This window comes from Chenopodium album, chromosome 5 (assembly GCF_948465745.1).
Source record: "Chenopodium album chromosome 5, dcCheAlbu1.1, whole genome shotgun sequence".
Lineage (NCBI taxonomy): Eukaryota > Viridiplantae > Streptophyta > Magnoliopsida > Caryophyllales > Amaranthaceae > Chenopodium > Chenopodium album.
Genome location: NC_137838.1, coordinates 1,484,715 through 1,502,411, shown reverse-complemented (window position 1 = coordinate 1,502,411; position 17,697 = coordinate 1,484,715). Strand labels below are relative to the sequence as shown.

The 17,697-nt window shown below is 35.9% G+C and overlaps 4 protein-coding genes and 1 pseudogene across 4 annotated transcripts; 2 read left to right on the top strand and 3 right to left on the bottom strand.

Annotated features, from left to right (window-relative positions):
- Nucleotides 1–2,529: 2,529 nt before the first annotated feature.
- LOC145631281 (putative carboxylesterase 1) lies at nt 2,530–3,516 on the bottom strand. Its single transcript, XM_081683365.1, has one exon. It carries the CDS (start codon nt 3,514–3,516, stop codon nt 2,530–2,532), a length of 987 nt encoding a protein of 328 aa, XP_081539491.1.
- A 435-nt stretch (nt 3,517–3,951) lies between these two features.
- LOC145629994 (putative carboxylesterase 5) lies at nt 3,952–5,143 on the bottom strand. The gene has a single exon (XM_081682234.1). It carries the CDS (start codon nt 5,110–5,112, stop codon nt 4,165–4,167), a length of 948 nt encoding a protein of 315 aa, XP_081538360.1. The 5' UTR covers nt 5,113–5,143; the 3' UTR covers nt 3,952–4,164.
- A 341-nt stretch (nt 5,144–5,484) lies between these two features.
- On the bottom strand, nt 5,485–6,975 carry LOC145629993 (albumin-2-like). Its single transcript, XM_081682233.1, has 2 exons — nt 6,823–6,975; nt 5,485–6,571 (listed from the first exon to the last, which is right to left on the bottom strand). The coding sequence occupies exon 2, from the start codon at nt 6,537–6,539 to the stop codon at nt 5,817–5,819; it is 723 nt and encodes a 240-aa protein (XP_081538359.1). The 5' UTR covers nt 6,540–6,571; nt 6,823–6,975; the 3' UTR covers nt 5,485–5,816.
- A 2,581-nt stretch (nt 6,976–9,556) lies between these two features.
- Nucleotides 9,557–14,112, top strand: LOC145629991 (uncharacterized). Its single transcript, XM_081682232.1, has 7 exons — nt 9,557–9,667; nt 11,415–11,912; nt 12,174–12,678; nt 12,991–13,085; nt 13,178–13,264; nt 13,337–13,464; nt 13,621–14,112. Exons 2-7 carry the CDS (start codon nt 11,508–11,510, stop codon nt 13,763–13,765), a joined length of 1,365 nt encoding a protein of 454 aa, XP_081538358.1. The 5' UTR covers nt 9,557–9,667; nt 11,415–11,507; the 3' UTR covers nt 13,766–14,112.
- Nucleotides 14,113–14,873: 761 nt separating this feature from the next.
- Nucleotides 14,874–17,605, top strand: LOC145629990 (pentatricopeptide repeat-containing protein At4g39530 pseudogene; annotated as a pseudogene).
- The last annotated feature ends 92 nt before the right edge of the window (nt 17,606–17,697 follow it).

The following is a 17,697-nucleotide window of genomic DNA, read 5'->3' as shown; positions in this document are numbered from 1 at the left end:
TAAAAGAACAATAATGAAAGATGAAATAATCATTGTAGGAGGTCATCATTGGGGCCAAAAAAGTCCTATAAAGGGCTAAAATTTCTTAATGAGAGGGTGCTGCTAATTTTTGTTGATTTAAATTTCAGGGGATTATCTAATGATTGGTGTCCTAAAAAGGATAAACTAGTTGCACACTTGGGTAATAGACCTTTTTAATTAGCTTTTATTATTATTGTTGGGCAAATTTTCTAAATAAAAAGACCTAAATTGCAATATGAAGCAAATACTAGAGTAAGAACCATATGACGATCGACCAAAAGACCATTACTTAATCAACCACAATCGTCTACGTACCGAGTAACAAATTAAAGAACGATTTCCCTTAATATTGTTAAAATAAAAATTAATTCCCATTATGCTTCGTTTTAAAAACAAATTCCCAAAGTAGTGTCCACGTAGGATTGGTTTTCAGTTCAACTTAAAACCGCTAACGGTATTAGCGGTTTTGCAATTTTTGTAAAATAAAGTCAAAGAGACCTGTTTTTATTTAAAGGCGGTCTCTTTGAAGTTATAATTGTAATTGTTAGCGCTCTCTTTTCTTGTTGTGGGCTAAGAATTAACAAAGACACAAAGAGACCTGTTGTGTTGAAAGGGGGTCTCTTTGAAATAATTTTCCTGTATACTATGCCTTGTGAATTAACCAAGGACACAAAGAGACCTGTTATTGTTAGAGGCGGTCTCTTTTTTAAAACCGCTATTACCATTAGCGGTTTTAAGTTGAACCAAAAGCAAAAAAACGATCCTACGTGGACACTATGTAGGGAATTTATTTTTAAATCAATGTATTATGGGAATTGATTTTTATTTCAACAATATTATGGGAAATCGTTCCAAATTAAACACTTTATTTGTTTTTGAATCGCATTACAACATATAAATTTCATAACGGATGGAATGATATTGAGCAGAAATGACTTATAAGATCATAGAAAGTTACTTTGTACGGAGTACATATTTAAATTCAATGAAGCCAAGATGTCATGAAACAAAATCTACAAAAACATAAATTAAGCAAAAAGGTTTAACAAAAGAACAAATAAGATATTTTATGCAATATACATGAATTCTTACAGATTTGGAAGATTGGAAGCTGCTAATATTGACTGATTCATACTCATACATTGTCTAAATGTATGTACACCCACAGAAAATGTATATATAAAACAGAACATTATATTAAAGGGACCACTTTTAAGCTCAATAATTTTGGTTTAGTCTTTGGCCTTTTTCCCAATAATGTGTAATGTGTATGGAAGGCTACATTTCTATGCTATGAGTTTTCATGTGTTTGATAATTTTTGACAAATATGCGTGTGATTTTACAGACAATTGATGATAGACGTTAAACACTTCGTAGTACATGATAAGGTAGTGTAAAGATATATAAACTTAATCTATTCAATATATATATATATATAAACTTAATTATCGAATGTCGATATGCTTGTATAATAGAATAAGAGATAGATCGAATAAATTTGAAATTGTTTTGTGTGCATTGCTTATGAACTAAAGTGTGGTACGAGAATACAATGCATGGTATGCTATATGATCAATATCGGAAAATATATATATTTCGGATAATGATTACAAATCTCTAACACGATTCATGTGAATTGTTCGGATCCAGTGTTAAAACTCCATAATTATTGGAAGCAGAATTATAGTAGAGAGAAACTTATGCTTTGCTTAACTATAAAGGTAGTAATTGGGCCAGTTTAGGAATTTCCGCCCATTAAGGGAAGGTTATCTGGGCCTCAATAGAAATAGAAAGAAAGACGAGCCTTCAATGGAACTAATCTATCTATAACTAATACTAAAGTAGCAACCGCTGATGTCATTTTTTTTTTCAAAGTTGTACACGTGGCGTTATCTCATGAAAATATTTCCCGCTCAAATGTTTTTTTTTTTTAATAAAAAAAAATGCTAATAGGTTATAGCTATTATTTAGATAATTAATTTAAAACAGGTATCTATTATTTTGGTAATTTATATTGATATTAGGTTGTTGGAGTCTTTATAGGAGTTGTTAGCATAGTTTAGGTCAATTAAAGTGAACTTATGAACATTTTGAACTCAAAAAAATATGAAAACAAATTTACAAAAATCCAATAATAAATTACTGTGAAATCCGTGCATCAGCACGGGTGTTAACCTAGTACTAGTCTATTTAACCAATCCAATGTTTAGTTTGGTTTGACTTAAGGAAATATAGGCAAATTAAAAGAAGAAAAAGGATAGAAAATTTATTTTCTCATTACTTCCATTGTTTTCTAGCAACCAAACAGATTGTGATAAAGAAGAGAACATACATGAAGAAAACAAGGATCTGAAAATTCACTTCTCTAGTTTAGAGGTGTTTTTCATATTAAATTTTATCACTACTACAATCTTACAAAGCAATTATTTATGAAGTTTTTAGAAGTCACTACATTGTTATTACGAACATGTCAAAAATCCAAACTAGATGTACTTTCCATTATCACTCTATATAATTTGGCCATGAGCATGGTCTGGATGATGTATAAAGGAAGAAATTCGCCGCAATATAGCAGCAGCCTCAGGATCCAAAGGATCATAAAGGTGAAAACAATGTTTCTTACCTTTGTTCTCCATAGTATCCGCCATTGCACCTTTCCACCCACTCTTGATCAATTCATCGACATAATTTTTCCCTGCCTCGTACAAGGTCTTACCATCCATCCCGGCCACTACCACCAGCACCCTGTCACACCTAATCCTAGCCAAATCCTCTACAGAAGGGCTCAACCTATGATCCCTCGGACCTTGATTCGTAGGACACATGTACATCCACATTGGTTCACCTTCACAAAAAAAGGGATGAATCAAAATCATCCCTTGTACCTTAACATCACCAAGGAGTTGGACTACACCCGCCTTAGCTAACAAGTTATGAGATATATTTCCTCCTGCTGAATCTCCACTAACAAAGATCCTCCCAAGATCAGCGTGAGCATTAATCCAAGGTTCCGGTCCTAAGCCCTTACAATGCGACGCAACCCACTGGAGTGCATCCCAGCAGTCATCATAACAAGCAGGAATATATCGCTTAGGGAAGAGCGAGTACTCAACAGACACAGCTATGACACTGGCTTCAGCAACGACGAGTGAAACAAAGAGCGAGTACTCAACAGAGAAGGCAGACTGCATACAAAACCCACCTCCATGAATGTAAAAAAGAAGAGGAAGTTTGTTATTATTACCTGCGGAATTGACAGCAGAAGTTGGCAGGAAGATTCGAGCAGAGATATCAGGGGATATGTTTACATCTTTGGTTTCGACACCAGGGGTGGAAACTGGGTGATCAGATGGAGGTGCCTTCTCGAATATTGATGTGAAAACATGGACACGACCATCTTTGAGGACATTGAAGAAAAGGAATTTTTTAGCTATGTCTGATTCTGAGTAGTTCCACTCAGACTTACTACTACTGATGCTGCTAAAATAATTCATCTTGATCAATTTTTTTACTTTAATTCCATACAAATTAATGTAGTACTTCTTATATATTATAGCAGCATGATAATGTGAATCGTTTGAAGTTTAGATAAGAAAATTTCTCAATAAGACATGGCCATATAGTATAAGGCTAGAGGTGACGTTTTGAGCAATCTCTGGTGTTAAGCCAAGTGGGAGAAATATATGAACAAATGTATGAATATGAGAAAGCAAATTCAGAGGCGCCTAATTTTCTGTAACTTAAGAAAATTACAGCAATACACTCTCAGCACCATTGTTCATTATATGTTGTATTTATTGTCCTGTATAATACTTGTATAGTTGTATAGAATACGCTCATATATAAGTATGCAATCATTGAAATATGTCACAAAATCTAATTCTTTAAAAAAAATAAAAATTGCACACATATGTATGTAGTAGCTTTGACCAATCTCCATATCTTTAAATTGACTCATAAATCACATACATAGTAATTGTCAGCCATGACTAAATCATAGTTTTCATCTAATTAGTGCATTATCGTACACAAAAACCAATCACAAGAGCTTTTCAATATAAATTATTCAAATGATTGATCTTCTCCATTTAAAATTTATTATAATAAGTCCGCCTCATACAAGACTTTGGAATCATAGCTAATTAACTTTGATTATGGATGAAGGAAGCGATCCGTTGACGAATAGCAATAGCCTCAAGATCCATAAAATTAGAGAAATTGAAGCAATGATCTTTATCTTTGTTCTCCATGATCTCCACTGTCCCTTTCCAACCACTCTTGATCAACTCCTCTGCATACATATTTCCTGCACCATACAACACATCTTTCTCAGCCAACACAACCAATACCCGGCCACACGCGATCCGAGCTAGATCCTCTACAGCAGGGTTCATCCTAGGATCCTGAGGCCCTTCATTTGTAGGACACATGTACATCCACATCTTATCATCTTCTCCAAAATAAGGATGAATCAATATCATCCCTTCAACCTTTGCATCCCCAGGTAGTCCCATTGACCCTGCTTTAGCTAATAATGTGTGACATATGTTTCCTCCTGCAGAGTTTCCACCCACGAAGATCCGGCCAAGATCGGCGTAATCATTGATCCAAGGTTCAGGTCCGGTAGTGCCATTACTGTGAGACGCCAACCACTGGAGTGCAGCCCACGAATCGTCGTAGCACGCAGGAAGAGGGCGTGCAGGGAAAATACCGTACTTAACTGTGACGAAAATGACATTGGCTTCAGCGGCTATATCAGAACCAAAGCGTGTAGAATCCTCAGAAAAGGCGTACTGCTTGCAGAAGCCTCCTCCTTGGAGGTAAAACACGACAGGGAGTTTTTGTGTGGTGCACGCGTTGGTGGATGCAGAGGAAGGGATGGAGATTCGGGCAAAGACATCAGTAGAGATTTCGACGTCTTTGGTTAAGACATCAGGGGTGGTACCAAAGGAAGGAGGGACACTCTCAGCAGGGGGAGTCAAGACATGGACACGACCGTCTTTAAGAACATTGAAGAAAAGGAATTTTTGAGCAATGTCTGATTCTGAATAATTCCACTCAGATTCAGATTTGTTGGTGTTCAAAGACATGATTAAGAATTGCAAGTAAATTCAAGAGTTCTTCAGGATGATATCAATGTGTTATATCTTATATTGATATTCACGTTGACTTTTTACAATTTTTTTTAAAAAATAAAATCTACCCCTTATGGTTCAACAACTAACTAATTCAGGCTTGCGTATAGCATTTGATAAAATGTGTCACAAAATCTAATATTATAAAAAGACTACCTCAATAAGTGCAGCGGTCATATAATAAAAAGTGGCTCATAAATCACATAAGCAAAGTTTAATCTGTAACAAGATGAAGCATACATGAGTTATATATGACTAGACTAAAGTATTCATCTTTCACATTTTACTATCACATACAATAATTAACAATTAAACAATGCTCACTAATTATCCCAATAATATAAGACTTTGCCATTTGCAAATAAATTTTCGGAAATTAACTATAGAAATCATTAGACAATACCTATCAAATACAGTAATTAATAAGCTTCTGTGTACCAAAATAATACCTAAGGAATGAAGGTGAAATACGTACCAATTAAGCTAAGCTCTCTTGGTTTATTACTATGAAATTTTACATAACCCCAACAAATGAAGGCCATTTAGGCATAGTACATACTTAACATTCTAGTATATGTATGTATGACATTATTTGTACACGTTCTTTCTTATTATTGTATTAAGTAGTGGGGGAAAGAGCACGCTATCATTTCTATTAATTAGTTGTAATTACTACAGTAAACAGTATTTTTGCGAGGCAAGATCCTTTGTAAACCCATCCAATAGTCTTTGATTTTTCCTGTGCTAATTAACACATCAAATCTCACACCAGGAATAAATCTTATACGTGCGTACGAATCATCTTTGAACACGTACGCTTGATGTGGATTATGTGAAGCAAAACAAGCATCAATTCCATGTTCAAATATTGTACCTTTAAAACAAGGCCAATTTTGACGTATTGGAGCGTTATTTATAAGCTGACCATTAGCACTATAGTTGATACGAGCACATTGATCGCCCTTAAAGAGGTAAGCCTCAAAAGGACGCGATGATTCAAATGCAGCATCAATACCATTCGCGAACACTGTCCCATTTAAGAAGGGGAACATTTCTACGATGAGCTTTGGGCCTTCGAGGATTTTGTTGTTAGGAGAGTACAGACCGTAGTACCATTTGGCACAAATGTTACCGGAAAATATGTAGGCAATTCCAAGGTCATGAGACGCGAATGCACAAGTTATTCCTAGCTCCCCGAAAATTGTACGCTCAAGGGATGAAAACACGGCACCTATATGAGATGGTCCGTACAATATTTTGTCATACTTCTTACCGGGTGCATAGTCACATAGAACGTACTCATTTTGCATGAATATGTAGACTTCATTTTGACGAACTGACTTGAATGCCGCAGTAATATAGATTTGATCAGTTGACGACATCGTTTGATCTTGACAACTTGCTTGACAATCACCTGATCATTAATTGACAAGGACTAATTAATCACAACCATCGATTCATCAAATCAATTTATGAAGCACGTACTACATACGAAAATATGTATGTCCGGTGATAAATTACATCCTCAGTTTCAATCATGTCCTAGAGTGACCTCTTAAATATGGAGTTTTTTATATTATGTCCTCCGTTAAATTATTTAATAAAACATGAAATGACATTGTACAAATAAAAACAGATAAAAAAAAATGGAGAAGTGGAAGTTACCGATTATAATTTGTTGCTCTAAATAATTAACCTCTCTAGTATAGTATAATGCCTATAGAGATTTGAAGAGAGATGAGTTTGAGATGTAACTCATGCGAGCATACATGATAGATAGTGTCGTTGCTCTGCTTTTTATGGATGACAAAGGAGCATTTTCGTAAATTCAGAACACCATTATCAACTCTATCCCAAAGGAATCCTGAAAGGCGTTTTATTTACGCTCTTCAAAAAAAAAAAAAAAAAAAAAAAAAAAAGCTTGCATGATTACATTATACATATCTTTATGCTATATCAAATTGCTATCTTCTAAAGTTGTGATGCTTTTATTTTTATACAAATAATTATTGTCAGTGGATGATGACTTTTTATTATATTTGATGGATAGTGGTAATGTTTTATTCGAATATAGCTAGTGGCTTGGGTAATTGCTCTAGAGATGAATAGTCCATAAGAAGATAAGAAGATATGGGCCCGTCAAAAAAAAAAAAAAAAAAAAAAAAAAAAAGATATGGGAAATGATTTTGGCATACCCTATGTAAAAAGAGCGTAGATAATTATACTCTCACATAGGGAGGTATGTCAAAATCAATTAGTGGTGTGTTAAAATCACTTTTCGAAGATATGGATTCATGTTAAATTGTCAATTATGAAATAACATACGTAGTAGTAGAATAGAGACTAGAGAAGACCATTTTACCATGAGGTTGAATTTTATAGGTTTAGAGCCTGTTCAGTTCACCTTATTTTAACTTATTTCAGGTGTATTAAACTCAGTTCATGTTTGATAACTTCTTATAAGAGTTGCCCAAATACAAATTACAATTAATATAAAATTTAATAAGGTCTAATAAGTTCAAATAAGTGAAAATCAGGTGAATATAACACACCCTTATTCTCTATGTGAGAAAATCCGAAAATAGTGATTAAACATACGAATTATGAACAATATTGCAAATAATGTACTCCCTATAGAAGAAGAGTGATACTTCATGATAAAACAAGCGTAATTAATCTAATATTATTGTGTTATTACATTTTTCAAAATCAATTTTATGTTTATTGTAAATTGTAGTACATCATCTGTTTTCCTTTATTATCATGCTCAAGACAAATACAAACAATTACTTTGATTTTAACACCATTACCCCCAGTAATGAAGAAGGATTAGCTTAGATACCATGTTTATAAATTACTTTGATTATTTTATTCATTTACATTATTTAGGGCCTATTCATATTTACTGAACTGAACTGGACTAAACTGATTGGAGTAAAATTGAACTGATTGAATCTTAACTGAAATGAATATTGATTATTTTATGAGAGAAGGAAATTAGGAGCTGAAATGAAATGAAATTAAGCTAAAGTGAATATGCCCTTAATCTCTTTCTCAATATACATATCATAAATACAGATTGTATATTAACGAGTGTAAAAGTCAAAATATTACAGATTACCAAGTATGGAGTATCATTAAACAAAGTTTAGTTTAATTAGCAAGCTTCAACTGATATACGACTGCATACATAAAAACGCTCTCTCTCTGCCCCCAAAAAACCCAACCGTCTTCTCAAAATCGCTCCGGCCATGAGGCTCGCCGGCGGGTGTGCGGCTCACCGCCCATGCCATTATGTCGGCGAGCCTCCGATCTACCTCCTTGAGGTGTTTTTTTTCTTTTTTCGCTTTGGTTTTTTGTCCGGTCGACCTAGCTTTTTGCGTCGCTTCCCCTCTCCGGTCGCCGCTATTCCTCACCGGCCTTGTTGCTGGCTTGCCGCCTCTCTTATTCCCCGCTTCCCCGCCGTGTCTCTGCTCCACCGCCTTAGCCGTCGTCGTCGCGACGTTTTGCAGGAGAACGGGGAGGGAGAGTTATCTCCCTCTAAGTCCCTCGCGTAGGGCCGTTCTCAGTCTGGTGTTTCCAGCCGTCGTTGCCGCGGTTCAGGGTTGTGTGGGGTTTGGGCTTCTCGGGCAGGTTCCTGCGGGTCGGGCTTTCCTGTACAGTGGTTTGTGGGTTGGGTTGGTGAACCTCGGTGCTTGGATGGTGGTTCTCGGATTGGCTGCGGGGTCGTTTTCTAGGGTTTCGTTTGTAGTTCTCGTTTTTAATTTTCTGTCTGTTTCTTATTTTAGTCGTTGTGTGTGTTGTTCTTTAGGGTTTGTTATTTTTTCTTCTTGTGTGGTGCGTTTGTGTGCTATGGGGTGTGCAGATCGGTGTGCCGATCTTCTGGTGCATGTTTTGAACCGGGTTTTTTGGCTATGGGGCTTTGGTTTGATCTTCTGTTGGTTTGGGCTGAAGGGTTATGCTTCCAAGCTGGGGTCCGTGTTTGAATCAGAGATTGTATTGTCAATGGTGAAGTGTATGGCACCAAGTTTGATTTCTGGTCGAGGAGTACGGGATTCTGAGTCAATGAAGGTTCACGTCAGAAACTACAACATATTGCCAGACCCCCTTGCAAGAGGCTGCATAGGACAGCGTTATATGAGCTAAGGGTATTTCAGAAAGTCATTTTGCACGTGCAATTGTAGTTTCCTTTATTTCGAACTTGAAATTGGTTCTTTTGTCTTTGTATTGTTCGATTACGATTTCTTATGTAAGTGCCGTATGGCTTATTATTAATGAATTTTAATCTCCCCCTTCAAAAAACAAAAAAAAAAAAAAAAAAAAAAAAAAAAAACAAAGTTTAATTTTTCTGCCAACTAAACTCCTCTTAAACACCTGAATTCGAACCTTGTTTAGGCTAATCCAATTGCCCTCAATTATTTATTTATTTTATTTTTTCACTTCTTTTTCTCTCTCTAGAAATCCCCAAATTGAGCTAGGGTTTCCGATCTTTCTTCAATGCTTGTTCAAGGTAACTGCAATTCTCTGTGAATTTGATTAATTTCTCTTGTAAATTGAAGTTATTGTCTCTCATTTTGTTAGCGCATTATTATGGTGCCCAATTTCGAATATACTTGTTTACACTGATAATTCAGCTTCTGCATGCAATTTTTTAAGCTCAACTATGCTTAGTTCAAATTTTGGATTGTTTCTTGCTTTGTAATGGGTACTAATTGATAGCAAATTTGCGTAATTTGACCAGAATTCTCTTATTTTTGCTTGCATTTAGTGTATTTCTGAGAACTTAAAAGCTTGATTTTTGCTGAGTACACTCTTCTTCAAGTTGATTGTCTAAACTATCTTGTAAGTATGGCTTTAAGTAACATGCTGACTTAAATTGGGCTAATTGAACTGTTGTATGATAGTAGAACTGCTGCATTTTCCTTTGTTGATTCGAGTTGTGTAGTCTGTAGATTGTTTGGTAATTCTTGAATTTATTAGAACTTGCAGTTGTGAATTTAACTTGGGTAGTCTGTATTGCATCTTCTTTGAACTAGGGGTTGGTTTTTTTCACTTGAATTTCACTTTTCTTTACGAACATATTACAAGTATAACCGGGTAGCCTTGAACTTAACCTATATGAACTTGTTTCGACTTATTGGCATTTCACTTGAGTGGAAGTTTTAGCCCTAAATTTATCTTGTCCGAAGTTATTTTTATCAAGTGAAATAAGAAGATAGCCTAGGTACTAACACTATTTTCTTTTGTTTGATTTCTTCACTTGGTAAAGATAAGTACCGAAGTTAAGTTATGTTATGTTGAATATCAGAATATAGTTCTATAGATTAAGTTCCTCATTTTTGGTGCACTAATGGTAGTATTTGTTCCGTAAACTCATTCCTTTATTGAATGATCTGCTACAGCACTTTTGCTGGTAGTGATTAAATGCTATCCCATGTCCATGGTTATTGTCTGATATTGTTTGATGTTATTGATGATAAAGAATTGTGTTTCAATTAATATACACTTTCTCTCCATTGGTGCCTGATTGTCACATGTAAGACATGTAACAAATAACATGCTATGCTTTACACTGACATGATTTGAAATAGATGGTCATGTCTAATCTTATAAGCCTCACTTGTGAATTTGTGGCTGACCCTTGTCCTTTACTTCAACTTTCCTAGACAGGTAGATAACCTTAAAAACTGATGTGTGAGGCTGATTTTGAATATATATAGCAAGAAATATAATTATGGAAGCAAGTTTTGCTTGACCATGATTGAATTAACTCAATGTAGGTAGAGCTAAATAAATCTTTGTTATGAAAATAAGAGAAATGACTTTTAATTTGGACAGAATTAAAGGAAAGGAGTGACATGTTTGGGGAGCAATGTTCTCTGCCTTGAGACTATGAAAACTTTGCAATAGCTATGCAGCTATCTGGGTTATAAAGTCTTATTGCCCCATGTGGTGAGCCGGTGAACAAAGCCTTTTGACCTATATTTTATCTTGGCTATTCCGAAGATATAACTGTGCACTGGTTAACATCTACAGTGCTCTATCGAGCATGTTGGTTTTAAAGTTGAAGTTCCTAATATGAAAATATTATAGAAGTACGTGTTCCGAATTTCATTTTTTGATGCTAAAATTTGGAAAGGGTCTAAAATTTAAAATATGATTTTGGTGGTTCCACCTCTAGTCCTCTATGCTTTTCTCTTTTATTTTTATTTGTTTTTCATTTGTCAATTTTTAATACTATTGTTTGATCAATGCAGTATATCAGACATATGCTTAATATGGCATATTCGATCAGTTTTCTCTTCAACGAAAAGAGCTTCTAAACTAAGTTGGCTGAGTAAGTTCTGCAAATGGAATTGCTCGGTGGCCCTGCAACCAGTCCCTACTTTCCTGGTGCAAGGAAAAAGAGAAGTAACTTTAATAGGCGACCTCATCATGATTTAAAGACAATTACCAATTTCCTTAATGATTTCTCTGTGCCTAACTCACCAACAGAGTATGAAGAGCATGAAGCCATTAGCTTGCATTGCTCAAATGGCAACTCAGGGACGGGGAATGATTTTGAAACTTACCATCCTCCTCCTGGTGATCACAACAGGTCTGACATAAAGAAGCTGAAGAAAGTGAAGCTAAAGCTTGGTGGCATCACCCGTACACTTCATACCAAACCCATGACGGAGATTGCATTAGGGGGTGAACCACTTGGTATAAGATCTTTTGATTCACATGACGTCTCTGGTGCTCACGTAAAACAGGTATCTCAGTTGCTTTTGTGAAGTAATTTTTTGATAGATAAGTGATCATTAATAACTGTGGAGTTTATTGTTATACAGTACATGATTTCGTTTGTGGATGGTGCTTTTGGATTTGATATTAGAAGAAAAAAAATGGAAAATACATGAATAAATACATAAATAAATAAAATAAAAAACTTCTTTTTCTTTTCAAGTCACTAACCAAGTGACTTCACTCAGCAACTGTTTTGTAGTAAGTGTGTGAATATTCACTGGTTGCAGGACTTCCCCGGGTACAGTGCTTTCGATGCAAAAGAGAACTTTTCAAGGAGATACGTGATTCAAAACAGGGATGCAGTGTATAAATCAGGTCATAAGAGCAAGCAAGCTTCCAAGAAAGTTGATGTGGAAGAGGGATTCGATGATGAAGATGATGAGGAAATTCGTTACCTGAAGAAACTCAGAGCATCCAGGGCTTCTTCTGGCTATGAGGACAAGCAAGAGGAAATTGGCAGGAAAAGTAAAGGGATAGTAAATCTTATGGGTTTAGCTCATAGTGATACAAAAGATGGTAGAAAGAAGCTGAGAATGCACAAGGATAATGACTTTGAAGTGGAGCTGACTTCAGACGATGAGCTCAAGAGCAAGAGGAAAAGGCTTACTGGAGAATCTATTGATCCTAATGGGCAAGAGTTGACCATTACTACACGTAAAAGAGCTCTTGAGTGTCCTGAATCTGGCGGTCTGGTGGAATTCCCAAATGGCTTACCCAATGCCCCTTTCAAAAGTAAACATTATTTATTTATTTATTTTATTAGTTATGTATCTCCATGCTTTAATAAAACGTGATTTGAAATTTTAATAAATCAATCTATGCTTATGGCTCCCACATGTGGAGTTGTGGTAGGGTCTGGAAGTATTAGATTTACACAGCCTTACCTTGATATTGCTGATGGTCTTTCTGCCAAATTCTTGATTGAAAATTCATTGACTAGCCTGCCCCCTCCAATAAACAAGAGATTAGTGTGGCATTTGATCACATTTTATGCACTTTTTATCTATGTCTGGGCATTTTTGACCTGCTAGTTGATCATGCCAGAGCAAAAGCTTTCTGAAGTAGAGCAACAACTGAGGAAAGCTGAAATTGCACAAAGGCGTCGATTTCTGGCTGAGAAGGCAGCTAAGGAAGCTGAGGTTCACCATTTGCTCTTTTAGTCCTTAACTGTTATTTTTATTTGTTTTCTTGCTTTGCCTTATCGGGAAATACCCTATTATACATGTCATAGGATGAAGCAATCAGAAAAATACTCGGACAAGACTCTAACCGGAAGAAAGGAGAGAAGCTGAAGAAGCAACAGGAAGAACTAGCTCAGGTAATCTAAGATGTATACTTGTGCTGTATGCATACTCCTGTAGAACCATGTCATAAAAGTATATCTATGCAGGAGAGGCTTGGCAAGACTGCAGCACTTGGACCCAATACAGTGAGATGGATCATAGGTCCGCATGGAACAGTTGTTACTTTCTCTGTTGATATGGGGCTACCAAAGATACTTGATCCCTTGACCTGCAGGTATGAGGCTATGCAGCGCTTTTACTATTCCATATACTGACATTCTTTGGAAAACTCTCTAACATAGTTATTGTGGTTTAGTGGATCTTATTTGGGATACTCTTCCTTTGCCGTCTTGGAAAATCTAGCATTGATATCTGACCTGAAATTTTCCAGATATCCTCCACCACGTGAAAAATGTGTTGGACCAAATTGTACTAATGAATACAAGTATCGGGATTCTAAATCGAAACTCCCTCTGTGCAGCCTGCATTGCTACAAAGCAGTGCAAGGAAATGTGGAACTTCTGCCTGCTTGCTGATCTTAACAGTGTGGTGCCCTTTTTTGTCCAGGATGACCTCATTTTACTGTAGATGATGTTCATAGTAATTTGACCTCGGAAATCCTACCGGCAGCAAGGATTAATCTCTATGTTAGCTTAGATTAGAACTTGTGACAAGATGATGTATGGAATAGAAATCAGGCAGACGATATTTTTTGGTAGCGTAACCTGAAATTCTATTGCTATGTAAATATAATAGATCAACAGTAACAGATGCTGTAGCATAGTAACTGATGAGAATGTGTAATTTAGAACATGAATGTGCTACCATATGGTATCTTCTAATTTTACCTAGTACGTACTTCGGTGCGTAATGATTTGTATCTCATGGGATTAACCTTGCCTATGTCCCCTTCTTCTGAAGGGGTGCTGTGTGCTAGTCGTGTTGGGTTTCAGTTCCTGACGGCACTTTCCATTGTCATATACTCGTATCTAGAATGAATAATTTTTTTCTAATCATGACTTGGTTTTACTAGCTAAAGATATAATACAAATACGAGTAAGTAAATAACAAAGCGGTAAGAATTAAAATTTATTTTAAAATCTATGATTTTTTTGCACTTCTATAGTTCTATATTTTAACTTCTAAGCTTCATGTATCATTGTGAAATATATTTAGGGCTTTGTTTAGCAAAATCTATTGTCTTCAAATTTGTGAACACAAATTACTAGAATAAGACGTTAAGCAAAAATAAGTTCAATTCATTAAAATTAATTTTAATTTAAAATTTAATTTCAGTTCAATACAATTAAATTTAATTTAGTAAAAATAAATTAATTTCAACAAAAATAATTTCATTTCAAAAAAAATAATTACTCGGTACAATTTAGCAAAAGGTAAAGTAACCGGGTCTAAATATCTTTACATATAGAGAGTACATTATTTATGTTTTGTGAATAATCTATACCTCAAAAATCATATACGAGTACGAAACTCTAAAGACTGCAAAAAGTTTAGTAATGTGATTACTACGATGTATTATCTACATTTGTGTACAAAAAAAAATGTACTTATCTACCTTCAAAATTTTTCTCTCAAAGGTCAGAATAGAGTTAGTTCTATATTGTAAATAATGTCATAATTAGAATGAAAATACACTATACAAATACATGCTTAAGATTGTGCTATAAAATCATTGGGACTCAATCTTCATCTTTATCAACCTTGTCATCTGAAATAATCCCAAAAACCCAGATTTCTGCTCGAAAACTCCAAAGTGTTCGTCGAGAATTTGCCTATCTTTTACAATTACCAAGCTTTTCAGAAAAACCCATTTTGTACTATAAACAAATTCATGGCTACCTTCTTGTTTCTGGTCTTGGGTACGATGTTTATCTGGGAAACATTCTTATGCATTTGTACTCTAAACTGGGTTGCGTTAGTTATGCACAGAAAGTGTTTGATAAAATGCCTAAGAGAAACTTGATATCTTGGTCAACCATGGTTAAAATTTATGTGCAGCATGGTTTTGCTGAAGAGGGTTTAATGGTCTTTTCAGAATGTAGGTGGAGTTGCAATGAGAACCCTAATGAGTATGTATTAGCAAGCGTGGTGCGTGCTTGTGTGCAGATGGGTGTTCTGGCACAGGGAACTCAAGTGCATGGTTTTGTTGTAAAGAGTGGTTTGAGTGAACATGTGTATGTGGGTACTGCATTGACTGATTTTTATGCAAAGATAGGCGATATCGATGATGCTAGATTGGTTTTTGACGAGCTAAATGAGAAAAGTTTGTTTACTTGGACTATAATGATGACAGGATATGCTAAGAGTGGAAGAAGTGATGTTTCAGTGATGCTGTTTCATCAGTTGATGAGGGGTCATGATGTTGTCCCTGATAGATATGTTCTTTCTAGTGTACTAAATGCCTGCTCAGTGCTTGAGTATTTTGAGGGGGGTAAGCAAATTCATGCTTATGTATTGAGAATGCGAATGGAACTGGACGTTTCTGTAATGAATGTGCTGTTAGATTCTTATGTGAAATGTGGTAGAGTATTAAGTGGAAGGAAGTTATTTGACAAGATTGATGCAAAAGATGCTATTTCATGGACCACTATGATTGCTGGATATATGCAGAATTCGTTTCATGTTGAAGCCTTACAATTGTTTCATAGAATGAATAGATGTGGTAGGAAGCTTGATGATTTTGTGTGCTCAAGCGTTCTCAATTCATGTGGCTCACTTGAAGCTCTTTTGCCAGGAAAACAGGTCCATGCTTATATTATTAAAACAAATCTCGAGTATGATGAATATGTGAGGAATGGACTGATTGATATGTATTCCAAATGTAATTCCCTTGCAGATGCAAGAATGGCTTTTGATTCAGTGATTCAGAACGATGTGATATCTTATAATGCAATGATCGAGGGATACTCAAGATTGGGAATGATCTCTGAAGCATTAATTTTGTTCCATGATATGATGATTAAGCTGCTACATCCCAGTCTCTTAACATACGTTAGCATTCTTGGGGTAGCAGCGTCACTTTCTTTTTTGGAATTGAGCAAACAAATTCATGGCCTTATCATCAAGGTAGGTGGGTCTAGCAACTTGTTTGCAAGCAGTGCCTTGATAGATGTCTATTGTAAATGCAATTTTCTCGAGGAGGCACGACTAGTGTTTAATGAGATCAGTGAGAAAGATGTGGTAGTGTGGAATGCTTTGCTCTTTGGCTATACTCAACAGCTGGAAAATGAAGAGGCTCTTAATCTTTACAGTCAATTTCAAGTGGCTGGACAAAAGGCTAATGAGTTCACTTTTGTTGCAATGCTCACTGCGGCAAGTAATCTTGCTAGTCTTCGCCATGGTCAACAGTTTCATTGTCAGCTAATGAAATCTGGCTTAGACAGTGATGCTTTTGTCACAAATGCCCTGTTGGATATGTATGCTAAGTGTGGATGCTTACAAGATGCATACAAATTATTTAATACCACAACGTGGAAGGATATTGCCTGTTGGAATTCTATGATTTCTACTTATGCAAATCACGGAGTAGCTGAAGAAGCTCTTTCCTTGTATGAGAAGATGCTCCAAGATGGGTTGCAACCAAACTATGTGACATTTATAGGGCTTCTCTCGGCATGCAGTCATGCAGGGCTGGCAGAAGCCGGGCTTAACCATTTTTACACAATGCTCAGCTACGGAATTGAACCAGGTATGGAGCATTATGCCTGCATGGTGTCTCTCTATGGACGAGCTGGTAAGCTGAATTATGCAAAAGAATTTATTGAGAAAATGCCAGTTAAACCTGCTGCTATAGTATGGAGAAGCTTGCTCAGTGCCTGTCGAGCCACTGGAAATTATGAATTAGGTGCTTATGCTGCAGAGATGGCTATATCCTCTGACCCAGAAGATAGTGGATCGTACATTTTGCTTTCAAATATATATGCATCCAAAGGTATGTGGACAGAGGTGAAGGAGATCCGGGAAAGAATGGAATCGAATCTAGTGATCAAAGAGCCAGGCTGCAGTTGGATTGAAATAGATGATAAAGTGAATACTTTTGTGTCAAGAGACATATCACACTGCAGAACTGATGAGGTCTTCTCAGTCTTGCATAACTTGATCAAAGAGATGAAAGGAGTCGGTCATGTAGTTGACACAGCTCCAACCCTGATTGATTACTCATGAAGAAACTGAATAACGATTGTTCTATTGACAGCATTCGGATGATTCGTCAGGTTTATCTACTCATCTGATTTTGATAGCTAAAGATACTCCATAGTTTGCCAATTGCTTAGGTAGGAAATTCATACGTCTCTGGTGCAATTACTGCTTATAGGTATTTGGAATACTAATGCAGAGTCCAATTTCAAAACCAACTACCTTTCTACTACCTACTTGCATCCTCTTTTGTGACGGAATTTGTTCTTTTTCCTTGTTTTTTAAGACAATTAACATAGAGATGTGAGGG